Source organism: Eptesicus fuscus, chromosome 4 (genome assembly GCF_027574615.1).
Source record: "Eptesicus fuscus isolate TK198812 chromosome 4, DD_ASM_mEF_20220401, whole genome shotgun sequence".
In the NCBI taxonomy this organism is placed as follows: domain Eukaryota; kingdom Metazoa; phylum Chordata; class Mammalia; order Chiroptera; family Vespertilionidae; genus Eptesicus; species Eptesicus fuscus.
Genome location: NC_072476.1, coordinates 107,268,084 through 107,295,261, shown reverse-complemented (window position 1 = coordinate 107,295,261; position 27,178 = coordinate 107,268,084). Strand labels below are relative to the sequence as shown.

At 34.9% G+C, this 27,178-nt stretch overlaps 1 protein-coding gene across 1 annotated transcript in view; it reads left to right on the top strand.

Annotated features, from left to right (window-relative positions):
• Positions 1-26,677, top strand: part of NIPBL (NIPBL cohesin loading factor) — a 182,181-nt gene extending 155,504 nt beyond the window's left edge. Inside the window, exons 33-47 of the mRNA XM_008155585.3 lie at positions 2,745-2,853; positions 4,360-4,496; positions 7,140-7,280; positions 7,390-7,483; positions 7,897-8,051; positions 8,560-8,650; positions 11,487-11,660; positions 12,064-12,254; positions 14,566-14,673; positions 15,142-15,342; positions 19,220-19,366; positions 21,007-21,281; positions 22,939-23,113; positions 24,964-25,152; positions 25,712-26,677. Coding sequence (XP_008153807.2) covers positions 2,745-2,853; positions 4,360-4,496; positions 7,140-7,280; positions 7,390-7,483; positions 7,897-8,051; positions 8,560-8,650; positions 11,487-11,660; positions 12,064-12,254; positions 14,566-14,673; positions 15,142-15,342; positions 19,220-19,366; positions 21,007-21,281; positions 22,939-23,113; positions 24,964-25,152; positions 25,712-26,077 — 2,553 coding nt within the window. The 3' untranslated portion in view covers positions 26,078-26,677. The remainder of the gene's footprint in view (positions 1-2,744; positions 2,854-4,359; positions 4,497-7,139; positions 7,281-7,389; positions 7,484-7,896; positions 8,052-8,559; positions 8,651-11,486; positions 11,661-12,063; positions 12,255-14,565; positions 14,674-15,141; positions 15,343-19,219; positions 19,367-21,006; positions 21,282-22,938; positions 23,114-24,963; positions 25,153-25,711) is intronic.
• Positions 26,678-27,178: the final 501 nt, after the last annotated feature.

The following is a 27,178-nucleotide window of genomic DNA, read 5'->3' as shown; positions in this document are numbered from 1 at the left end:
AGAGGGATGTCCCAGATTGGAGAGGGTGCAGGCTGGGCTGAGGGACACACTCTCCCCTCCCCCCCAGTACACAAATTTTGTGCACTTGGGCCTCTAGTAATTACTATAAAATAGAAGTGGCCGAAACCGGTTTGGCTCAGTGGATAGAGCGTCGGTCTGCGGACTGGAAGGTCCCAGGTTCGATTCCGGTCAAGGGCATGTACATTGGTTGCGGGCAGAGCCCCCAGTGGGGGGTGTGCAGGAGGCAGCTGGTCGATGTCTCTCTCTCATCGATGTTTCTAGCTCTCTATCCCTCTCCCTTCCTCTCTGTGAAAAATTAATAAAATATATTTAAAAAAAAATAAAATAGAAGTGGCACTGCAGTTAATGTGGAAAGGATTTTCAGTAAATGGGCTGGGACCACTGGCTTTCTATAAGGAATTTTTTTTTTAATTGACTCCTACTTCACCTCAACAATCAATGCAATATAGATTAAAGGAAATCTTTTAAAACTTATAAGAAAATAGTATGTGAATACATTTTTCAATTTGGGGAGGGGAAAGATTTCTTAAGTCACAAAAGCCATTAACCTTAAAAAGAGGTTGATAAATTTTACTACTTTAATATGAAGAACATTTAGGAATCAAAAGACCTCTTAAAGAAAGTGAAAACCACACATCACCAACTGAGAAAAGATACTTGACATATATGTAACTGAGAAACTGTTGTTATTAAGAAGATATAATGAACTCCGCACCTACAAACCAATATAAGGCAAGAGTGCTGGCAGAAAAATTAGTAAAAGTCATGAATAAGCATTTTATAGAGGAAATAGCACATATGGCCTTTATGGTGTTCAACCTCATTAGTAATTCAGGGAATAACTAATCTGGACCACATTTTACACACACGTGATTGGCAAAAATTGAGAAGTCAGATGGTAAATTTTGGAGAAGAAATTAAATATCTCTTAAACACTGCTACTAATTGAGAATTACAACCAATTTTTAAAAACCGCATTATTTCATAAAGTTGAGCATCCATGTGTCCTATGATCCAGCAATTTCACTGTGAGGTACATATAACCAATTGAATCTTGCATATGTGCACCTAAAGACAAAGAGTGTTATATACCACTAAAATTGTAGTTATCCTAACTTCAGAAGAATGGATAAATGAATTGCAGTATAGATACACAATGGCTTGTTATGTAGTAGTGAAAACAAGTAACAGTTACATGCAACAGCCTGGATTACAGTTAGTGGCATAATGTTGAATGAAAAAGGCAAAAAGATATAGACAACTACATCCTGTATGCCTTTTACAAAGCTGAAAAATCAGGCAAGATTATAAACAGTATACAGCATAGATAATTTTTTAAAGCAAAGAAATGATCAAATTCCTCATAGTGGTTACCTTGAAAGTGAAAAAGGAAGATATCGTAATGGAAGGAGCACATTGGAAAATATAAATTATTGGAATTATTCTTAAGTTGGGTTCACAGTGAATTGTTATAAGTAAATTAAAACGGCAACTACAGTATTGATCGTGTGTCATGAACCAACATTTATGATTAGTACTTTTGTATATACTCGATGTTTTGGAGAAGCAAAAGCAAAAACAGGTGAGGGAATTGTTTTCTACTCCTGCCTGAAAAAGACCAGGCCAGCATGTGATTTTAATCTCTGCTTAAGGAATTAAGTTATGGAGTAGGACAAAGAAAATTTGCTATTCAGAATTGAAACTGGGTAAATTGAAGTCTTATGCTTTGATTTATTTCTTTAAGTTTAAGGTGGGGGCAGTGTATGTGTTATGTTATTCTGATTGCTATTAGTTGGTTTAATCATCCATGCATCTTGCGGTGAAAGTGTAAATGTGTGCATTTCCAGAACCAGCCACGTTTTTTAAGTTTAAATTTTATTTAATTTTAATTCCTTAGTTATCCTAGCCACATTTCAAGTGTTAAGTATTTGCATGTGGCTCAGGGCAACCATATTGGACAGCACAGATATAAAACATTTCCATCATTGCAGAAACCTATATTGGACAGCATGGGAACTCTTCACAGAAATCAAATACACATTTCAACTTATTTAATAGCCCCAGAATTGTATTAGCTAATCAAAATAGATATGCCTCCGATGACTTTACCATTGCATTGAGCTATGATTATGAAAGATTGAATGGGATGGGGTTTAGGGGGGGTGTTTTTAGTGGGGTTGGCTATAGTTAGACTGATCTTTTCCCTATTCATAATACTTTTCTAACATTGTTCATTAATAATTTGGCAAAGGATAACACAGAAGAAATCTAGGCTTGTGTTTTATAAGTCCAAGATTTAAGGTGCAATTCAGATATAGTTATAATTTATAAATGATGTAATTAACACATTATATAATTTTTGAGACATTAAAGGACTTGGAATAATGAGGAATGGAACTCTAATTCTTTAAAATAATTCAACTAGCATTGAGTGGTACTCTTAAAAGAAGGTCACCTTTCTAATTTCTCTCATATCCTACCTCAGGTCCCACATACAACAATTTAAATACTTCATACTAAAATTGTTTGAAAGTATTTATAAATTACTGGTTTATAAGTTATTTTTTAAACATTTGTTTTATATTTTTGTTTATTTGCATTTTCAGTATTAAATTGTTAATAACAAATTGAAAAGCTTATGGACACATTAAATGCGTTTTTATTATTATTGCCTAATGAATAATTATACTGGGATCTTTTTTTTTATATATATACATATATAGTTGTTGAAGTCCGAAGAGGATTCCTCATATAAACCTGTGAAGAAAGCTTGTACTCAACTTGTTGATAACCTAGTTGAGCACATTCTTAAATATGAGGAATCTCTAGCTGGTAAGACATTTTATATATTGGTCATTAAGTTGGTTTTATAAGATATTTTAAAATACTTTGGGCATATTTCTCATTTTTGCCTCTGGCTCTGCTTAGCCTAATACTGAACTACTTCACTCTTGAATGAAATCTGTTTTTTGTTTGATGTTGCAGCCTTGATTATATTGTTAAGGTTGACTAAGACTATCTAGAGTAATAAAGCATGGGCCTCATCTCTTTCACATATCTTTCAGTAGCATATCATTTTAGATGTCGTATTGAGCAGGAATAAAAGGAAGTCTGGGCGCTAATACATACTTAGCTAATTGCACTCATTCAAAAACTGTTTGATATATTTTAATCCTATAAAATTTTCTCTCAAGATGAAATTGGTTTAACTATTATAAAAATGTTTTTAAATGATTTGTAATATATTCCTAATATTATTTTTAATTGTTATATAAAAATGTGCTTAATCTTGCTTGAGCTAGTAAGCTATTAATATCTTTAATTTAAAATTTTTCTTAAATATTAGTTATTATTTAGCAAATTAATCAGTGACAAGTCTAAAATTGTTAATCAAAATATAAATAATTATATGAAAACTATAAAAGTCAGATTTGATATCTATTGCTTAAAGCACACAAGACTAACATGACTTGCATCACCTGATGTACATTAATGAGGAATAATATTGGGGGTCATTCTCCAATATGGGGGCCAGTTGCCTCTTACAGAGGTACATTTATGGCACCTACGGAAACTTAATAACCCTTTATATTTTTATGCAGTATTTTTTCTTTAATGTTTTCTTTTTTTTTTTTTCATTTTCCATGTGTACCTTTTTTTCTTTTTTTCTTTTTTTCTTTTTGTTCTGTTTTCTCTATCCTAGATTTTAAGGGTGATACTGTTGTCTCTTGATATTAAATAGTTGCTAATCTCCTCTAAAAACTAATTTGCCATCCAAGAATCATTCTAACTAGCAACATTTTCCTCTCACCTGAATAGTGTTTTGTTTTCCTTTTTAATATAGCACTGGTCCAACTTCTTAATTTCTCACTCCCATCTTTTAACATTCTTCTACTACAGCTTCATTATTCCCCCAGTATCTTTAAACACAGTATCACCTCAGCTAAATTGGTTTTGTCTCCCTTTGCTAACTTTCTTTCCCATATTGACTTGTATCCATTTTTAGATATAACCAACATCTTGTCTCTTCCCAAAAGCCCATCTCTAAACTTCCCAACTTCCATTCTGTTTTTTAACTTAAATCCTCCTCCCCTTAGGGAAAAAATTAGCCTTCTATAGTGCAGCCTCTTTGTCCTTTATTCTTAATATATGTAATTTATATATTAAAGATAAAAATGAAGTGCAGGAAGTCTAGTATCATAAGAAATGTTAATGAGTTATATTGATGAATGTGTTGAATCTATTAAGAGGATAATGTTGAATAATTTAAATAATAGTCTGTATAATTTTCACTGCCTTGTCATATTGTAGTGTCTTATTTCTTGTTTGTTTTTTCAGACTCTGACAATAAAGGTGTGAACTCTGGAAGATTGGTGGCTTGCATAACCACTTTGTTCTTATTCAGCAAAATAAGACCCCAGCTCATGGTTAAACATGCCATGACTATGCAGCCATATCTTACAACTAAATGTAGTGTAAGTATAGAGCTTCCTGTTTTTCTCTTTATAGAAACCGTGTACTAAATATTTTAACTTTAGCATTCAGTGTCATTCACATTTTCACTGACAGATGACAGTTATTTTCACTGACAGATCTACTGTGTTATGTACTCAAATTTTTGTTCTAATAATTTATAGCAAGCTATCTGCAAACATTTTTCTGATGTATTAAGTTCAGGCACCATTTATAATTAAGCCAAACACTCCATATATGCTTAATAAATGTTTTAACTATTATTAAGATTGCAAAGCTAAATGAGGTAGTTCTCTCATTGAGAAACTTAATGCCTTTTGGATTCTGAATTTGCTTTTAATTTGTCATTTTTAGTATATTTTATTTTAAACATTTATTTTTACAATACACCAATATGTTGAATATAGAAATTTAGTTTGTCACAGATGTTAGGCTGCTATTTTAAGTTAATATTACACATACTAAGTTTTCCTAGAATCAAATGTGAAAATTTAAGTAAAATACTGCAGCAATTTATATGGTAACGTGGTGAGTTAAGTGGCTTATTACAAACACTAAATTTTAAAATACTTTGAGAACTTTATTATGTAGTTTTTCACTTGCTGTTTTCTCAGTTTTCCTAAGGAGCAAATTTTAACAGTTTTCTCTACTAAATTTGTTTTGCTGATATGGTCAGATTTTTGTGTGCTGTAAATTAATAAGTTCTAAGTGGAAATCTTAGGATGTCCTGAGAAACGTTAAGAATTGAGGAAAGTAGCAGAAGATAAGTATATAAAATCAACATATTATACTTGTGAGACCCTACTTCTATTTTTAGGGCTTGTATTACATCCAGAAATAAATGGATTAATATATAATCTTATGGCTGATAATAATAGCTAATATTTACTGAGCATAATGCCAAGCACTGTGAAGAATTTTACATACATTCTTCCATTTACTTTGTGAAGTTAATACCATTCTTGTCTGTTTTACAGATAAGGAAACGAAAGCTTAGAGAATATAAGTAACTTGCCCAATATTGCACAGCCAACCAGTCCTAGTCTGTTTGCCTCTAGAATCTGGACTGTAATGTAATTTGCATAAATAGTCCTCATTTGCAACAACATTTTTTGGAAAGTAGGGTTACTTTGAAAACATTTTATACAACTTTTTATATTTATGCAAATACAAAGTTTTGCATACAGTGTCACCCACATTTGCATAAAATACGTTCTAAGACCCCCAGTGGATGTCTGAAACTGCAGATAGTACCAAACCTTATGTGTACTGTGCTTTTTCCTATTCATACGTACCCTCTCACTTAGAGGAAGCACTTTATGGCTTCTCTTTGGCATATCTCAGTTTACCAGCATCACTACTCCTGTACTTTAAGGCCATTATGAAGTAAAATAAGGGTTACTTGAACACAAGCACTTTGATCCTGGGAGAGTCAATCTGATAAGTCAAGATGGCTACTAAGTGACTAACAGGCAGGGAATGTAAATATCGTGAATATGCTGGACAAAGGAATGCTTCATGTCTTGGACAGGATGGAGTGGAACAGCACAAGATTTCATCACGCTACTTAGAAAGGCACGCTATTTAAAACTTATGTATTCTTTATTTCTGGAATTTTCCATTTAATATTTTTGAGTTGTAGTTGACCCCAGGTAAATGAAACCATGGAAAGGGAACCACAGATAAGGGGGACTACTGTAAGCCTACCTTACATATGATAAATGCTTTTTTCGCTTTTTTCTGTGGTCTTTTTTTTTTTTTTTACATTTAAATCTAAGATTTTATTGTTCCTATGCTTTTGTTGATATATTAAGGATCCAATCATAAAAAGGATAACACAGGGCTTCTCAACCTCAGCACTATTGGCATTTAGGGCTGGATTATTTTTTTGTTGTCAAGAACTGTTCTGCCCTGACCGGTGTGGCTCAGTGGATAGAGCGTCGGCCTGCGGACTGAAGGGTCCCAGGTTTGATTCCGGTCAGAGGCATGTACCTTGGTTGTGGGCACATCCCCGGTGGGGTGGGTGCAGGAGGCAGCTGATCGATGTTTCTAGCTCTCTATCCCTCTCCCTTCCTCTCTGTAAAAAATCAATAAAATATATTTTAAAAAAAATAACTGTTCTGAGCATTGTAGGATGTTTGACAGCATCTCCTATCCACTGGATGCCAGTAGTAACCCCCTGTACCCTTTTTGTGATAAACAAAAATGTCTCCAGATATTGTCAAATATTCCTTGGGGGACAAACTCACCCCTATTTGAGAAACTACTCAGTTAACATACCCCATTTTGAAAAATACTACTATTAAAACCTGTATCAATCTAGGTAAAATTCTCTGTTAATATTTAAATACTTTTGTTCAGAATTGTCTTGTGTTAAATTTTAGGGGAAAAAACAATAACTGTGACATTGTGATTAAGTGACCCAAAGATCACATGGTAAGTTAGTGGCATAGCTAGAATCCAGGATTCTAAAACTGAGACTCTTCCCTTCATACTTTAAAAAAGCTCTTTTCTAAATGGGTTGTGTTGTGTGTGTGTTTTTAAACAAATTTTACATATTTAATTCAACCTCCAAATAGATAGAACTGTATATAGTTTCTTTTTAGATTTTTTATACTCATAAAGTACTAATTTTATCCTTTTAGACACAAAATGATTTCATGGTTATCTGCAATGTTGCAAAAATCCTAGAACTGGTGGTACCACTGATGGAGCATCCAAGTGAAACTTTCCTTGCCACTATTGAAGAAGATCTAATGAAGCTGATCATCAAATATGGCATGACTGTAAGCATTCTGTCGATTAGTACGCAGTTCACAAATGAGAACTTAATCTTTTGTTTTTACCTTCGTCTTTAACTTTTGTCTAAATAGCAATCTTCTCTGTATCTTTTAGGTAGTACAACATTGTGTGAGCTGTCTTGGGGCCGTTGTAAATAAAGTGACACAAAATTTTAAATTTGTATGGGCCTGTTTCAATAGATACTATGGTAAGTTCAATGTCTGGACTTTAAAATTATTCTGCTAGATTCTGCAATGTCCTCCTTTTGAATGCATCTGATTAAGGATAGTATTTAGGGAATTGTAAGAGGTGTGATATTAGAAATGGTATTTTCTAGTATCTTTTGTATTCTCTTAATAACCCAATATGATTACTTAAGAAATGTATCTCCTCTAAGTAAATGTTGGTAAATTTTCTGCCCAATGTGTAAAATACAATTTAAATATTTTTTTCTTACATTAATTTTATTAGACTCTGAGGAGTGTCCTCATAATTCTAGACATATTTAATACTTAGAACTATTAATAAATTCAGTCATAATTCATTAGCAATAATTATTTGAACATAATAATTTAAGAATTAAGGGTTTGTTATAAATAAATATTACTTAACTTTTATCAGGTGCCATTTCAAAATTAAAAATTCAGCACCAAGAAGATCCAAATAACACTTCACTTCTGTCAAACAAACCAGCACTTCTTAGATCCCTTTTCACTGTTGGAGCACTATGTCGGCATTTTGATTTTGATCTGGAAGATTTTAAGGGCAACAGTAAGGTAAAGATCTTAATATTAATTATTTAGTATATTGTAATGAAATAGAACTCTGTGACCCTGTCAACGGAAAATGACTAAAATGATCCAGGATGAAGGCAGCATTAGTCTGATTTAATCACTCTGGACAGTGCTTCTCAAAATATGGTCCTCAGACTGCTGATCTGTGAACTGTTTATTACTGGTCTATGATAAGATAAGTAAGCACAGCTTTTATCAGCTTTATAAGAGTAGGTGCACTGTTTAGGTCAGCAGCTGACTTCAGTTTTTCCCCATTCTCAGTGCGGGAGTAGTACATTATTTACATTCTGGCACAAATTTCTTTGTCACAGATCTTTATTTTGAATGTCACTATTCTAAAATTTATTGATTTATAAACTTATTGGTGACTTATTCTTTAGTCAAGTTTGCATGTGGAAATTCTCATTGTTTGCTATTAGATATTTTTTTCCTTTATAGTTGAAAACTGATCTAAATTACCCTTCTTTATAATACTGATTTTTCTCCTTAGGTTAACATAAAGGATAAAGTACTTGAACTATTGATGTATTTTACAAAACATTCAGATGAAGAAGTACAAACAAAAGCCATCATTGGTCTAGGTAAGTTAAGTCTAAATTTCATTATAGTTTTAGTTGTTTGAGAGGTTGAGCAAGTTTTAAAATATTGTGAGTCTAAACTGTTCATTTATTTATGTATGTTTCTATTCATAGTAGGATCTGCTGTGTGGAATATAGGAGTGGGGGTTAAAACACCTGGATTCCATTCCTAGACAGCCAATGACTTCCTGGTGACCTTGAGCAAGTCACATAACTTCTCTGTTAATCAGTTTCCTAATTAATAAAATAGAGATGACAGTACTGTCTCCTTCCCCTACTTTATGGGTTTCATAAGAACATTCATTCAAGCCCAGCTGGTGTGGCTCAATGGTTGAGCGTTGACCTTTGAACCAGGAGGTCATGGTTCAATCCCCGGTCAGGGCACATGCCCAGGTTGTGGGCTCAATCCCCAAAGTGGGAGGGTCAATGAGGCAGCCAATCAATGACTCTCTCTCATCATTGATGTTTCTATCTCTCTACCTCTCCCTTTCTCTCTGAAATCAATAAAAATGTATTTTTATAAAACTTAGAACATTCATTCAAGCACTTTGATACAGAACGATGATTTAGAAGAATTTTGTGCTATTGCATATTTTTAAAATTGTTCTTTTATTCTTTTTTTTTTTTTAAAGCTTTATCATTATATTTGCCTGGCATTTCTAGTAAAGACAGTCTACACTGGCTTTTATTCATACAGAAATACTTGAAACAATTTGGATGTATATCTATCCCATATTATTATTTTTTAGGAACATTGATGTAGCAAATGCATGCCTTTGCAGAAGGTTAGGGTTTGTGGCTTATCTGGATGGGTCATGGGATACAGGAGAAATAGCAAGAGACAGCTCTAAAGTACCTGGATTGAATGCACTTTAAAGCAATACTCTGTCCAGGTTTTTGTTTTTTATTGTTTGTTTTTTGTGCAAATACATGTAAAATTACTCAATAAAGTTAATAACTTACTTTGAAACTTTATTTTGGTAACATTAACAAGGTTTATAATTTAATATGTATGAACAATCATTTATATTAGTCTTTTGAACTAAAATAATGTAATAAAAAATTCTAAGTTATTCAGATCTCATTAAACATTTACTGATTTCTTTCAATAAATTTAAATTTTGTTATCATATTTCTGCTTCCCTTTCAGAAATTACATTTAGCAAATATAGTAAAAATTCAGATATCACTTATTAGGAAATTATATTGATATTATTATATTCAAGCCAAATGTGTACCTTTGAATATTTAGTCTGGACATAAGCTATATAAAGGGGCAAAACTAATAGTACTACATTTGATTCAGAGAACAAATACAGTTAACCCTTGAACAGCATGGGGGTTAGGGGCACCCACTCTCACACATTTGAAAATCTACATTACAACTTTTTTTTTTTTTTTGAAAAATATATTTTATTGATTTTCTGCAGAGAGGAAGGGAGAGGGACAGAGAGTTAGAAACATCGATGGGAGAGAAACATCGATCAGCTGCCTCCTGCACACTCCCCAATGGGTATGTGCCCGCAACCAAGGTACATGCCCTTGACTGGAATCGAACCCGGGACCCTTGAGTCCGCAGGCCGACGCTTTATCCACTGAGCCAAACCAGTTAGGGCTACATTACAACTTTTGACTCCCAAAAAACTTACGTTATCCTTTAGTATCTGAGGGACTGGTTCCAGGACTCCACCATATACTAAAATCCAAAGAGGCCCAAGTCGCTTTTATGAATTGGCAGAGAGCATTATATACAGTCAGCCCTCCACATCCACAGATTCCCAGCCTCAGGTCAAAAATTCTGTTTTCTACCTGTGGTTGGTTGAATTCACGATGTGAAACCCAGGGATTTAGAGAGAGAGGAAGGGAGAGATAGAAACATCAATCAGCTGCTTCCTGCATGCCCCCTACTGGGAATGGAGATGTACCTTGCCCAAGAGGATGCTCAACCCACTGAGCAACACTGGCCAGGCTGTAAATATTAACTAAGCAGTACCATTTAAAAAATAGTACCTCTAGACCAGTTAATGAAAAAAATCTTACCTGGGCCATAGTTATCCTGTGTGACCTTGGGCTAGTTATCTGATCACTCTATGCTTTGAATTTAGTTTGTTATTTGGTATCAATAATACTTGCTGTCATCAAGGATCTTCATTTTATCTCACATAAATTACTATTTTATACAAATAAGCATAGATAATAGTAATTTACTATATTGTTGTTATAGAATTCAGCTTTGTGGCTTCATTATAATGCCATATGAGAAGTAAATGGAAAATATTTTTAGCTTTATTTTGAATTATTCTGTTTCATCAAATGGATATATTTAAATATATTTTTTAAATAATGCCAAAATAGTACTTTCTGCTAGGGATCTAAAATAAGTTTATAGACATTACCTCTTAAATCCTGAAAACATCCCTTTGAGGTAGGTGGGTGGTAAATATTATTGTCCCCATTTTACAGATGGAGAATTGAGGCACAGAGAGATTATGTGACACACCCAAGGTCACACTACAAGTCAGTGGTGGAGCCAGAAATAGAACCCAAGACTCCTGACTCCTAATCCATTCCCCTAGCCAGTAGACCCTGCTCCCTCCTCAAGGTTTCCTCTTGTGTGAAATACTCCTTTGAAATGCAATTTCTTGTTTTTAATTCATGGGGAAAGAAGTGCCTGCTCTAATACTTCTCTAGGTAAGGCCACCAGCATATTCTTCCAGTCATTTTAAGTTTTAAGTTTTGAAATAAGGAGTTTTTTAATGTAATTTATCAACATTGTCACTAAATGTTACATTTAATTTTACTATGACTATATCAAAAGATTTTTTTCTCATTTCTTTAGGATTTGCCTTCATTCAGCATCCAAGTCTAATGTTTGAGCAAGAGGTGAAAAATCTATATAATAATATCTTATCTGATAAGAACTCCTCAGTAAATTTAAAAATACAAGTGTTAAAAAACCTCCAGACCTACCTACAAGAAGAGGATACACGAATGCAGCAGGCAGATAGAGACTGTAAGTGAAAATATATTTTTTAATGTCGCAATGTGGCTACAGTTAGAATACTCTGACTCATTTTTAATCCAGGTATCAAAATTTCCTTATCTATTAGATGAAGGAATTCAGTTCAGAAGGAGTCCTTAAGTCCATATCTAGGCTTAAGGGTATTCATAAACTCCCTAAAATTATACAATTTAATATAGGTGTAGACGTTAACATTTTGAGGGAGGAGAGGGATTGTAGTTCTCAGGTTCTCAAACGGACCTCTAACAAAGACCAAAAAAAAAAAAAAAAAAATTACGAGCCATTGAGCCAGAGCACTAACTCTAACATTTTGTGCTTTTGGTTGTGGTCTGCTTTGGTATATTTAAGTAAAGGTTAGTGTACTTGTTCTTAATATTTTTACTTCCTTTTGTAGGGAAGAAAGTTGCAAAACAGGAAGATTTAAAAGAAATGGGTGATGTTTCCTCAGGGATGAGTAGTTCCATCATGCAGCTTTACCTCAAACAGGTGCTTGAGGCGTTTTTTCACACCCAGTCAAGTGTACGCCACTTTGCCCTAAATGTCATTGCATTGACTCTAAACCAAGGTCTTATTCATCCAGTTCAGGTAAGTGTGTCTTAGAAAGAAGAATTTATTAAAAGAGCCAGATTTGTTGTCATTTGATGACATTGTGATGAGATAAAAAGTAGTTCTTTATTCCTCTTAGTTGTTAATTTGGGGTTGGATTGATTTTTTTTTTTTTTTTTTTTTTTTGGTCCTAAACTTTTGATTCCAAGTTTTAGTCCATCTCTTAGGTTGTCATTACTGCAAATACTCATATATTTATAATGTCTCTATTAACAAACTTCCAATTTATATTGGCAGAACATGTACTCAGAATGATTTTCTAAGTAGGGATGATTGATTTGTTTTAATAAAGTTGACTCATCCCAAAGAATCAACAGCATGTAATGTCAAGAGAGTTAACTGGGATAAGAACGTAATCTGTTAAACAGGGTGGATTTTTGTCCACAGAGAAGTATATCGTGTAATCTGAGCTCAGTTCCTTCATCTGTAAATTAGAGGTAACATCATCTACCCACACCTCAAAGCATTGTGAGGACTCGATGTAATGAAGACATATTAGTGTTACTGAGGATTGGCAGCTAATGCTGATGTAGTAGTGTACATCTGACATGTTCAGGAGTGCCATGGGCTACAAAAGTTCATTTATTAGGTAAACAAAGCCCATTATCCTTCACCATTTTCATTTTGGCTATTTTTCATGAAACTTTTCCTAAAATATACTATATGTAAATATGCTGTATTCTTCCCTGTGTCCTAAGACAAAGCACACTAATGAAACTTGCTAAACATTACTTAGCCTGTATTTCATGACTCAGGGTTATCATCATCACGATCACCTAATAAAATGTACAGTGATATATTGAAACTAGAATTTTTGAGATACTTACAGCTCTTTACTAATACAGTATTCTAAATGGCCTCAGGTGGTTATGCTTTTTATTGCCACATATGCTTTATCTCCTGCTCTTCATACATATAATTTTTTCTGAATCATTTGATAGTAAGTTTCAGATGTTATGGTTCTTTACCTTTAAACATTTTAGTATATATTTTCTAAGAATAAGGATATTCTCTTATAAAACCATAATGCAGTAATCAAATTCAGGAAATTTAACATTAATACATTATTATCTAATTTATAGTCTATTCTCAAATTTTGCTGGTTTACCCAATAATATTCTATAATGGACTTTATTTCTCATTGATTTGGGATTTAATTCATGATCACTCATTTTAGTTAGTGTCATTTCTACTTTCTTAGTTGTTTTTTTGTCTGTTTATTTTTTTTTTCTGTCCTCCTCACTATCTGATTCATATTCACCTAATTACTAATGGTGTTTCTTTTTTTATTTTTTTAATTGATTTCAGAGAGGAAGGGTGAGGGAAAGAGAGATAGAAACATCAATGATGAGAAAGAGAATCATTGATTACCTCCTGCATGCCCCACACTGGGCATCGAGCCCACAACCCCAGCATGTGCCCTTACCGGGAATCAAACTGTGACCTCCTGGTTCATAGGTTGACGCTCATCCACTGAGCCACATCAGCCGGGCAAAAGTGGTATTTCTTGACTTTAGAAGTATAATAAATTTGCATATTAGCAAAATACTACCTATCCAATCATTGAAGCCATATCTAAAAATCAACTTTGTAGAAAAACATTTATATTTTCCTAGTTTTAACTAAAAGACAATACTTTTTGCCCTATTTTATCTTTACATAGTAAATGCAGTCAAGCTTGACAAATATTAGATTAATATTTATAGTATACTAGAGGCCCCATGCACAAAAATTGCAGTCCAGGAGCCTTCAGGGGATGTCCGACTGCCACGGAGGCGGGAGAGGCTCCCACCACCACCGCTGCTGCTCGCCAACCATGAGCCCGGCTTCTGGCTGAGCGGCGCTTCCCCTGTGGGAGCCACTGACCACCGGGGGCAGCTCCTGCATTGAGCATCTGCCCCTGGTGGTCAGTGCACATCATAGTGACTGGTCATTCCGCCATTCGGTCAATTTGCATATTAGCCTTTTATTACATAGGATATCGTAGTCTTAATTGGATATTCTTAGTGTGGGAGTAGGGGGGTTTATGTTTAAAGCACCTTAAATTCACACTGAAATTGTTTAAATTTCACCACATCAGTATTTTTGCTTATGCTCCAGTGCTTTTTTGCTTTAAGCTAAATTTAAGGAAGAATAATCATTTTTAAAAGAACACTAAAACATGCCATTTAAGGGCCTATAAAACTAAATTCATATATCCCAAATATACATCGAGTTTTAACATATGTAAAGATACATATAGAGATTTTGCTACTGTGATATCTTATAAATCCTGTATTTTTATTTCCAGTGTGTACCATATTTAATTGCTATGGGTACAGACCCAGAACCTGCTATGCGGAACAAGGCTGATCAGCAGCTTGTGGAAATAGACAAAAAATATGCTGGATTCATTCATGTATGTATTTTTAAATTGTATAACCTAAATTTAAACATCTTTCTTTAGTAAATCATTTATTTGGTGACTGTCCTGCCCATATTCCTACTAGAATAAAATATTTTGCTTAGTACTTACTTAAACATGCAACCAAGTTTGTCACCCCAAGGTGTTTATTCTGATTTAAAATGAACTCTTAAGGGAGAGGTAGAGGTGATAGTGCAGCAGGCACACTGGCATGCATGGGTTCTGGTTCTTATTGTTTGACCTTGAGAGTAATGGCTTTTCTGGGTCTTAACTTTTTCTTCTGTAAAATGAGGGGATTTCAATAAACGGTATTTAATGTTCTTCCAGTGTTGCATTCTATGATCTTGTTATTTATATAACAAAACCAAATGATGAAGTTAGTCTCAGACTATAATGCTTAAAGTATATTTTTAATCTTACTTTTTATTTCCATGACAAAAATGAGGCTTTTATTGATTTCAGATGAAAGCAGTGGCTGGTATGAAGATGTCTTACCAGGTACAACAGGCAATCAACACATGCCTAAAAGATCCTGTAAGGGGTTTCAGACAAGATGAGTCCTCTAGTGCTTTGTGTTCACATCTTTACTCCATGATCCGTGGAAACCGCCAACACAGACGAGCCTTTCTAATTTCTTTACTCAACCTCTTTGATGACACAGCAGTAAGCACGAAAACTTATTATTTTAAGAAAATAACTGTTTTATAAATTTTATTCCTAAAGTAGTCACCAGTTTTAAACTATTACAGTTTCAGTAAATAATAGTGACTATGTTAAATGTGTGTGTTTTTTAGTCTTCTGTGTTAAATTCAAGGTATATAGTCAAAATTGAACAGGAAATTTTGCATGGGAATAAATACAATGAGGGATAAAGTATAATTGTGTCTTCATAATGAGTGTCTTATAAACTTTGATAGCAGTTCCTTTAAACATACCTTTAAATATATTTTTATTGATTTCAGAAAGAAAGGGAAGAGGGAGAGTGAGATAGAAGCATCAATGATGAGAGAATCATTAATCGGCTGCCTCCTGCATGTCCCCTACTGGGGATCGAGCCCACAACCCAGGGATGTGCACTGAGTGGGAACTGAACCGTGACCTCATGGTTCATAGGTTGACACTCCACCACTGAACTACATAATCCAGGGCAAAGCATAGCTTTAATAAACTGTGTCACTAAACTATCATTTAGGGGGATAGATTAGATAGATTATATTAGATAGATAAATAGATAGATGAATAAATAAGTGAAAGTTTACTTGTTTCTGTCAGATTCTAATATTGTTAGAATAACCATTCTAGAGTTTTGGCTGTTGAGATTCCCTTTTTGAAGAGCTCACATTTGTGTAAAAATAACTTGACCCTTTAGGCTATTGCACAAGTATCATTGTCCAGAACGGTAAGCCAAGAAAAGAGAACATTTTACCCTTTAAACTTACCTCGTTATTTATTCATTCACCATACACAAATATCTATTCACACCTGCTGTCTGGTAGCCATTGGACTAGGACATGAACATAAAGTAGTAAATAGGACAGATGTGGTATGTGCCCATATAAAGTTTACAAAATAAATATTACAAACATATATTTCAGAAATAGATATAATTTAATCACCACCACCATCATATCATCAGCATTAAGCTTTAATTTTCTGTGGGATATTGTGCTAAGAGTCCAAAATGATATGATACAGTGTTCTTGCCAATAAGGAATCTTACTTCCAGTTAGGGAGATAGCATACAAAATAAAGGAAATAGAAAATAGCTAAGGTTAGCATATCCTGAGTAGCAGGTGGTTGGTATCAGTGATACTGCTCTATTCCTTATCACCTGAACTCCATTCCTATGTGGTTTCATTGCCTTCTGTGTGCCATCGGCTTGTGTTCTGTCACCTTAGCATGTAAAGTACTAAATCCAGCTCTTATCCTGCAGTACTTTCTTATTACCACCTCCAACAAAGGATGTCCAAGGAGGAACAAATTACTGAAGATTAGATTAGATGGATTTACTATTTAAGGGAAGGGTAAAAACACAAAGATACAAAGATAAGAATATGTGGGAAACAATTAGTAGGTTGTTATTTGGAGCAGGAAGTTCATAGTGAGACATGTTTATGGAAGATCTTATAGACAGTGAAAGTGTCCAAGAGCATTTTAGCATTGTGTTCACATTGGAGGTTATAATCTATTATGGCGACAGTAGGAAAGAAAAAATGTAATGTGAGGAACACACTTTTTTTTTTTTTAGGAACACATGTTTTAGCATTGTCTTCACTTTCAAGGTAATGGGTTAAACTGTTCTGATGTTCTGAAAAGAAAGAAACATTGTGAGGGAGGAATAAATTAAATAAGACTATGAAAAAGAATAGTCAAGCCGAAACCAGTTTGGCTCAGTGGATGGAGCGTCGGCCTGCGGACTGAAGGGTCCCGGGTTCGATTCTGGTCAAGGGCACGTACCTTGGTTGCGGGCACATCCCCTGTGGGGGGGGTGCAGGAGGCGGCTGATCGATGTTTCTCTCTCATCGATGTGTCTAGCTCTCTATCCCTCTCCCCTCCTCTCTGTAAAAAAATCAATTAAATATATTTTTTAAAAAAGAATAGTCAAAGGTAACTGGAATGTTTTTGTGCTGAGCATTTGAAAAAAATAATAGGATTGTTGCTAAAAGCAGTTTGAGAAGGAGTTGGTTTGAGAAGAACATAGAAGAGGAATAGCCTAAGAGCGTGGAGGAAAAACTACGAAAGGGAAGGTTTCAGGAAGGAAAGGGTGGATAGGAATGTTCATGCTGCTAAGAAGGCCAGGAGAATGTGAAGTAAAAAGATAGGGTGGGCTATTTGGTGGACAGAAACACTCAAGCAGCGAGGCACAAAAGTATGTTTTTAATTAAAAACAGTAGGGCTGATCTGGAAGGAGTAGCTCAAGACTATTCTTTTAAGAAATTTGGTTTTTGAAAGGAAGGAGCAGTATGGGACTTATTTTATGGCCCAAGTTGAAGAATTTCAGAGTTCTTTTTAAAGGTTTATTCAGAGTAGTCCTGAACATTTTTCGTTTTAGGAGGATAAATGTGTGTGTGTGTGTGTGTGTGTGTGTGTGTGTGTGTGTGTGTGTGTATGTCAGCATTAAAACCAATAGGTGAGGTGGGGTTCTATGACTGCATCTCCCCAATTTTAACATGTAAGTGTTGATACATATTTAAAAACCAAAAATAGAGTAAGAGTCTCATGAACACCAATAGCAAGTATATCCCATCTGTCCTGTGGGATTTTTGTTGTGCTATTGAGTTTTCTGTTGTTTGGATGACAGGATAGGGGAGATGATAGGAGAGAATGTTTTTTTATCATTTTTTTTTAAGCTATAAATGTGTTAACTTAAATGTTAACATGTCTTTCAGTTTATATTCTGTATAATCATGAATGCTGAAAGTCTCTGTTACTTCTTTTTAAAGCAAACCACTAGTAGTAACCATAATTTTTTTCTTTAAGTTGTGCCTACTTCAGTTTCTCTAGTGTGAAACTGGTAGCACCGTCAGAAGGACTCTGATATTCTAAATTACATTTATGAAGGAAACTGTAGGTGTTTTATGAGTACATGAACTGTGCGGAGTTTTTAACCCACATATTAGTACTATAATTACCACCTATTGAGGGCAGAAACTGTGTGTAACTGCTCTCCATATAGGTTAAGCACTCAGAATCACAATGATAAATAATTATGAATTTATATATATAATTTTGATAATGTGGTATGGGTTTATCATGAAGATCCCATATACTCTATTTATATATATAAAAGGCTAAGCAACCGTCCAACCATCTGACCGGCCAGTAGATATGACGCACACTGACCACCAGGAGGCAGACGCTCAGTGCAGGAGCTGTCGAGCTGTGGTGACTTGGCAGTGGTGTTTCTCAGTTGGCGCACCCCGGAACCAGAGAGGAGGGAGCCCGATTCCGAAGTGCGTCACCCGAGAACCACCCTCTCGCAATCTGGGACCCCTTGGGGGATGTTGGAGAGCTTGTTTCGGCCCAATCCCTGCAGGCCAGGCCAAGGGACCCCACCTGCCGGTGGGGACCCCGCTCACTCCGCAGATGCCCTTTGAGCCCTGGCACTACCCCAGGTGCAGCCGGCCAGGGAGGGACTGCAGGAGGTTGGCTCCAGGGCATGTCTGGCCCGTCTCGCCCAGTCCCGCCCCGCCGGCCACCTTCTAATTAATTTCCTTTCAGTGTGCACGAATCCGTGCACCAGGGCATTAGTAAGAACATAAAGGGAATTCCACTTGGATGCCCTAAAAAATTTCACCTCTTCCCTTCTTGAAGTACTATAGTGTAAGTCGTGAAATCTCTTAAAATGATAAGATTATTTTATAAAATCCATTTCTGTTCCCTCTTCCTTTTCTTACCCTTCCTCCCCCCTCACCCCCTTTCTCTGAAACATTAACTGAGATCAAAGTATTATGTAATATTTTTTCTAAAAAGGCTTTTTGGATGGATTTCTAGATTATCCACTAAACGTGTACTTTTTTTTTTTTTTTTTAATTTACAGAAAACAGAAGTGAATATGCTCTTGTATATAGCAGACAATCTAGCCTGTTTTCCATACCAGACACAGGAAGAGCCGCTGTTTATAATGCATCACATAGACATTACACTCTCAGTTTCTGGTAGTAACCTACTGCAGTCATTCAAGGAGGTAAGTTACTTACATCGCTATTCTTCGTGTATGTGTCCAAGTGCCAGCATGCTATTTTCACTGTTTGTTTCTCATTCTTTTTATTCTTCTCACAGGTATATAAAGTCTTTCTCAATGAACTTACTGAAATCTGGGCAGTGCTTGAATTGGGGAGAGGAAGTGGGTTGCCATTTCATTTCTATTAAGAAACACCTAAAGCCATTCCATTTCAGATTATTTGGGTGGAATACTATACTTACCTGTATATATGGATTGTTCTGTTGATGCCGTCCCTCCCACTCCTTTATTTCTCTCACTTTAATTGTTTGGTGTCCTTTCATATGTTCATTTAAACCCCGTTGTGAAGTACCTTGCTAGTCTATAAATCTGGTAATGCTGTAGATCACAAAAGTACCCTGGAAGAGATATAGCTTACAAAGAAATACGGGAAATGTATAATACTATTGATTTCCTTATTCTTGAAAACCAGCATCATAATTAAGTTGGTATATTGTGTACCTAAAACTTTACTAAGTTTGTTATAAACCTTATATCTTCTCTTTCTTGGTTTTTTAGGAGTAAGTGTAGCTGGTTTAATTATAAAAGCACCTGTTGTAGCACTGGGCACATAGTTAGCACCTAGTAAATTTTTTATAAATTAATTGGAATATTTTTATGTACCTGATGATGATACAAGTAGATCTCATTTTACAAAATCACATTGAACAAAATCCCTAGGTGTTTAATATGCACATTGAAATTGGAAAAGTTAATTTCCCAGGAACTTGAACTATTGTGTTATCTTATTTTACTTCACTTACTATTGTGCATATGCTTATAAATGTTTCTCCTATTTTATTTAACAGTTGCATTTTGAATAATTGCTTTGTTATCTAATATTTCCCCTCTCTTAAACCCAACTGACTTTTCTTTTTTTTAATAAGTAAGTTTCATAAAGTACAAAGAAACCATTTAAGTATTGAAGAAAAATTGCCTATTGCTGAAAAGTTTTTTTTAAAAATATGTTTTTATTGATTTTAGAGAGAGGAATGGGGAGAGAGAAAAAAAAACACAAAAACATTGATGGGCTGCCTCCTGCATGCTCCCTACTGGGAATCGAGCCCTGGGAATGTACCCTGACCAGGACTGAGCTGGCGACTTTTTGGTGCATGGGACGATGCTCAACCAACTGAGCCACACTACCCAGGGCATGGAAAAATTCTTGAAAGGAAGGCTTGAATAAAAGCTGGGGGCGTTCAAGCCTACTGTATTCACCCAGTTAAATTATAATTACTGCTTTTTATCTATGTTGGTTCACTTATATGCCAAATTCACACTTCTATAACTAATTTATTTCATTACTTTCCTATAAGAAAATTATTAACCTTTGAATGATATTTTAGAAGAAGTCCTTTTTTTGGCGGGGGGGAAGGGGGAGGTGTTGGAGGAGTGGATTACATATGATTTTATTTAGTCTTGGAACCTAGTATTTCTCCCAAGGGTTACACCTCCAGTCATTATGGAAAGGCAGAAGGTTTCAGTGTATACAATATGAATGTGAAGATGCCTTTTGAAGCTGTTAAATGCAGATATGTGTATTTGATAGTGGTATTTTGTTTTGTTTTTTTAAAAAAACAGAATAATTTTCTTTTTTTTTTCAGTCTATGGTAAAAGACAAAAGGAAAGAGAGAAAACCTTCACCTAGTAAGGAAAATGAGTCAAGCGAGAGTGAAGAAGAAGTCTCCAGGCCTCGGAAGTCACGGAAACGTGTAGATTCAGATTCAGACTCAGATGCAGAAGATGATATAAATTCGGTGATGAAATGTTTGCCAGAAAATTCAGCTCCCTTAATTGAGTTTGCAAATGTTTCCCAGGGTATTTTATTGCTTCTGATGTTAAAACAACATTTGAAGAATCTCTGTGGATTTTCTGATAGGTAAGGTTACATAAGCAGGGAGAGAAAAAACTTTGTTCAAATCATAAATTATGAAATCCAGTTTTGATTGCATGTTTATTTTAATACTAAAAATGCTCTTTTTTATGACTAGTATTTTGTTGTATAATAAACCATAATTTGTTCAATCTATTATCAAACAGGAAAAATGCATTCTTTTACTTGGTAATAATGCATTATAAATTAAAGGACTTATTTTGTTGATTTCCTTAAAAAGATCTTTTTAAAAATATATATATTTTAATTGATTTCAGAGAGGAAAGGAGAGGGAGAGAGAGATAGAAACATCAGTGATGAGAGAGAAGCATTGATCCGCTGCCTCCTGCATGCCCCCTACTGGGGATCAAGCCGCAACCCAGGCATGTACCCTTGGCTGGAATCGAACCCGGGACCCTTCAGTCCACAGGCCGACGCTCCATCCTCTGAGCCAAACCAGCTAGGGCTCCTTAAAAAGATCTTATTAGAGAATTACGCTAATCTTAAAATAGATTGCAAATTTAAGTTTTTAGAGAGCTATGAATAAAGAATAGATGTGGACCAACTAGACTAAGTTCTAACAGGACCAAACAGTCTTTTTTTTTTCTTTATTGATTAAGATATTACATATGTGTCTTTATCCCCCCCCCCCCACCTTTGCCCCCACTCATGCCCTCACCCCCCAACCCCCCGGTGTCTGTGTCCTTTGGTTAGGCTTATAGGCATGCATACAAGTCCTTTGGTTGATCTCTGCCCCTTACCCCCATCCTTCCCTCAGAACCAAACAGTCTTTAATGCACTCTATAAGAGAGAGAAAAGTACTATTTATTGTGAATGCCCTGTAATTTTATTCACTATTAGTCATTGTAGGTATCTCTTTTCCACCTGTACCCGTGGAATTGTGGTCATATCCCACATTCATTGCAAGCTTACATTAGGAATCACAAAGTCATATGTTCATAGAGGACAGATACTGAAATGAGTTCAGTGGACCTGGTATAATGTCAGAGGCAAACTGGAAAGAGCATGTTTCATCTAAAGACTCAGATATTGTTCAGATATTCATCAGCTTGTTGCCACGGAAAAGAGTGGCACAGTGTGGCCACAGCTTCCACTCTTTCAAAAGAAGCTATATAATCCAGATTTTTATGACAAGTATTTTGATGTTAAATATTGGCAAAGTAATTTAAAACCTAATAAGGTATTGGGGCAGTGCTAAGGAGTTGAAAGATTTTTTAATCAGAGTTGTTAAAATGAAACAGGTTTGTAAACAATCATTCTTGCTGCTGTGTAGGGAATAAATAGTTCGGGGTGGGGGGTAAAAAGGTAGGAGATAAACCAGTTGGGTGGTATTGAGTAATTATATTAAAACTCTTGTATAATCACAATCATGGTGTTAAGAAGTAGACATGATATACTGCTCTCATTTAAATGATGCCTCTATTCAAGACACATACTGAGAGAAACAAGAGAATATTATTATTTTTAATCTTTGCCTTTATATATTTACTTCCCTTTTTAAAATTATATTTATTTTGTATACAAGTTCACTGGTTAAAATCTGTATGAAAAAAAGTTTATTAGTAAATAAACTTTAACTAGAAGCAATTTAAATGTAACTGCCTGAAAGTGTTTTAGTTAATGGTTTGATTTTCCCAAACAGTAAAATTCAGAAATATTCTCCATCTGAATCTGCAAAAGTGTATGATAAAGCGATAAACCGAAAAACAGGAGTTCATTTTCATCCCAAACAAACACTGGACTTCCTGCGCAGTGATATGGCTAATTCCAAAATCACTGAGGATGTGAAGAGGAGTATAGTAAAACAGTATCTAGATGTGAGTAGTAAAACCAAAATGTATTTATTTTTTGTTGTTGTTAATTCTCGCACAAGGATATTTTTTCCATTGACGTTCAGAGAGAGTGGAAGGGAGAAAGAGAGACAGAGAGAGAGAAACATTGATTAGTTGCCTCCCACACGTGCCCTGACCAGGGCTGGGGATTGAGCCTACAACTAAGGTACATGCCCTTGACTGGAATCGGACCTGGGACCCTTCAGTCTGAGAGCCAATGCCCTATCCACTGAACCAAACTGGATAGGGCATTATTTTATTTTTTTTAGAAAGAGGGAGAGAGAAAAAGAGAAAGAGAAACATGGATTTGTTGTTTCACTTATTTATGCATTCATTTGTTGATTCTTGTATGTGCCCTGACCAGGAGGGATTGAACCCACAACCTTGGTATATCGGGACGACACTTCAACTAACTGAGCTATCTGACCAGGACAATAATGGCTTTCATTTTCAGTACATTTTGGGAGTGAGTTAGCTATGCTTTACATTGAAAGTAAGCTTCATGAACTGTCAGGATTATTTTTCTGTCTGGCTTTAAGGAGTTTCTATAAGCTTGCTTTCCCATTTCACTTTTGTTCTTAGAAAGTACCAGCTCACCACTAATTTTATTTTGGTGAAAATGAAAGTTTTTAGGAAAAAGCCATGCCCATTTATGTATTTTTTTTAATTCAATGGATTATTATATGGTGTAAATTTTATAAAAAGAAAAATCATGAAAAGTCATCCTCCTACCCTCTTTAGCCATTCTATTCCTCTTTATTATGGCAGCCAATATCACTATTTTTTCATGTGTTCTTACAGAAGTATATATATGTACGTTTGTGTATCTCTCATTTATACTCACTTAACAAGTATGTATTTGTGTATTAAATGTGCTTTTAAATCATCTTTAAGAGTAGGAAAATTTATAGAGACTGAAAATATAGAATAGAGTTTACCAGGGCTGAGAGTAGGGAGTTACTGAATGGATACAGTATTAGTTTCTGTTGCTGAAAAAGTTTTGGAAATAATGGTGGTAATAGTTGCACAACATTGTAATATACTTAATGCCAATGAGTTAATTGAACACTTTAAAATTATTAAAATTGTAAATTTTATGTTCTGTGAATTTCACTACAATAAAAATGTTTAATGTTTTTAGAGACTATTTTAAAAAATAAAGGTTTTGTTTTATTCTACTTAAAGCAGATAGCTAAACATAACTAATAATGAATTTTTTTGACCAAAAATGAAACATACACAACAGTTTTCATATTATTCATAGACTGTAATTCGTATACTCTAAGTAAAAAAATTACTTTAGTTCTCATTTAATATTCATCCTTTGCTTCCTCTGGTATCCTCTTGACTTGGCAGAGCACAAAGGGGGTAGAGAAATTTAAAATATCCATCATTATTAATTAATCAGCTGATTGCTTGATAACTGGACCAGCATCAGCCACCTCTAACTTACGGTCCAAATCTGGCCCTCTGCCTGCTTTTGTAAATAAAGTTTTATTGAAAAAGCCATGCCCATTCATTTATGTATTGTCTGTAGTTACTTTCACACTACGATGGTTGTGAAAATTTTATTGCAGTAAATTTTTTACGATGGTATAGTTGTGAAAGAGACTATATAGCCTGCAAAGATGGATATATTTACTCTCTGACTCTACAGAAAATGCTTGCCAGCCCCAGACATGGGCAATAGTTAAAATATATTTTTCCCACACCAAACTCCGGCTATAGGGCCCATTTGGGGGGAGGGAGATTTTAAAGAAAAGAACATTTAGTGATTTGACTGTCTTGTTTGAAATATTCACTTTAAATTCAAAATTAATACCTTATTTTTATAGTTCAAACTTCTCATGGAACATCTGGACCCTGACGAAGAGGAAGAAGAAGGGGAGGTGTCAGCTAGCACAAATGCTCGGAACAAAGCAATTACCTCGCTGCTTGGAGGAGGCAGCCCTAAAAATAATGCAGCAGCAGAGACAGAAGATGATGAAAGTGATGGGGAGGATAGAGGAGGAGGCACTTCAGGGGTGAGGCGGAGGAGGAGTCAACGTATTTCGCAGCGTATTACGTAAAATGATTTTTATGTGCTTATATATGTCAGTCTTTTAAATGTACACCAAGTAATGTAATACTTATAAGAGAAAACATTTTGTAGATAGATTCTCTACTTAACCATTTATACATTCTTTTGTAGAAAGTTTAACATAAAGACAATAAAAAAGAAAAAAAACAGAAATGAGATTTATCAGCATAAAGGATTATTAATTTTTATTTGGATTGTATTAATGTGTGTTATCCTTTTTTATTGTTGCTAAGTTTTATGTAGCTTTATGGTTCATATGTATATATAATTTTATATATCAATAAGAGTAAAGACACGGGTACAAATTAAGAGTTTTATGGTTTTACAAGTATATGTTAACCCCTTGGCGCTGGCGGTCACGGTGCGTCTCATTGCCGGCAATGGAAGTGTGCTGGGAAATCCCAACTCCCGGCGTCAAGGGATTAAAAGCAATAAAAACAATAATTTCACTAAAATTATTTTGTATAACACCTGGTCTTTTTTCCCCCCTCCCAATGTTTTAGTCATTGAGAAGGTCAAAACGAAATTCAGACTCTACGGAGTTGGCAGCACAGATGAATGAAAGTGTTGACGTCATGGATGTCATCGCTATTTGCTGTCCAAAGTACAAAGATCGACCACAAATTGCAAGAGTAGTACAGAAAACCAGCAGTGGCTTCAGTGTTCAGTGGATGGCAGGCTCCTACAGCGGCTCCTGGACTGAGGCTAAGCGCCGCGATGGCCGCAAACTGGTGCCTTGGGTAGACACTATTAAAGAGTCAGACATTATTTACAAAAAAATTGCTCTAACGAGTGCTAATAAGCTGACTAATAAAGTTGTTCAGACTTTACGATCCCTGTATGCCGCCAAGGATGGGACTTCCAGCTAATGAATTTGTACATGCAGCCAAATTTACAGGAATTTTTTTAAAAGGCAGAAAAACTTGAAATATCAACATTCTGGCAAAAAAAAAAAATCAGTTTTATGAAGAGTAAGAATGGAACCTGGGATGCAGGAACAAAAGAAGGAAATGTTGGGCAAACATTTTTGTGGGAGCTCCCTTCGCTGTTGTGCAGCAGAAACAGATTCTCAGTTCATTTTTACTCCCACTGTATTATAGTTTAACAGAAATTGTTTATATCTTGGAAAAACTTTCTGTTTAAAAAATAAACAAGTGAATGTTGGAAATTAGTCTGTTAATGTTCTTAATAAAGTGTTCTTGGAGTTGACCCTAGCAGCGGATGGCTTTCTTTAGCTTAGCCCAGTCTCCAGGGAAGCGTTGTTTTTTCCAGGCTGTAAAATGGCAGAACCTCCTGGATATATAATTTATTCTGTTGGAAAAAAGCATGCAGTATCTATGACCTATCTGCAGAAGGAGTTTTTGTAAATGTAGATTTTGATGTATTAGGTCACCCTGAAAACAATACAAGAAAAGGGATCCCCAGGCAATCTGGTGGAGCGAATACTGCAATAAATTTTTTTACTTCTCTTTGTTACTTGTCTGTTTCCATTTGAATTTCTTATTGTAAAGATCTGTTTAAATCCATTTATATTATTTTGCAGTCTTTTATGTAAAATTTATTATATCACTGGTTTTCAAAGCGAAACATAAAATATTGTTTATATAGTTTGTATAGGCTGACTTCTGAATAATTGGTATCTATTATTTTCATTCCCATAGAGGGTGTAAACAATTAACTCCAGGGTTTTATTGTATCCTGCAATATTTAGTATTAACTATATATGATTTAGCACTGTGCCAAACACATTTTCAAGAGTACATTTTGATATAAAAAGAAACTATAGTTTATTCTTTGTATGCTTCAATTTCTTTCTAGTTATTTCATGGTGGTAATATTTATTTTTTTAAACTGAGCTCTGTGGGACAAAACTAGATTGGGTTTTTTTCCCCCGTGGAATTTGTTTTATCAGCAAAAGATTTGAAGTGGCTTATGAAGACAATAAGATTTATCAGAGAGTAAAATACCAG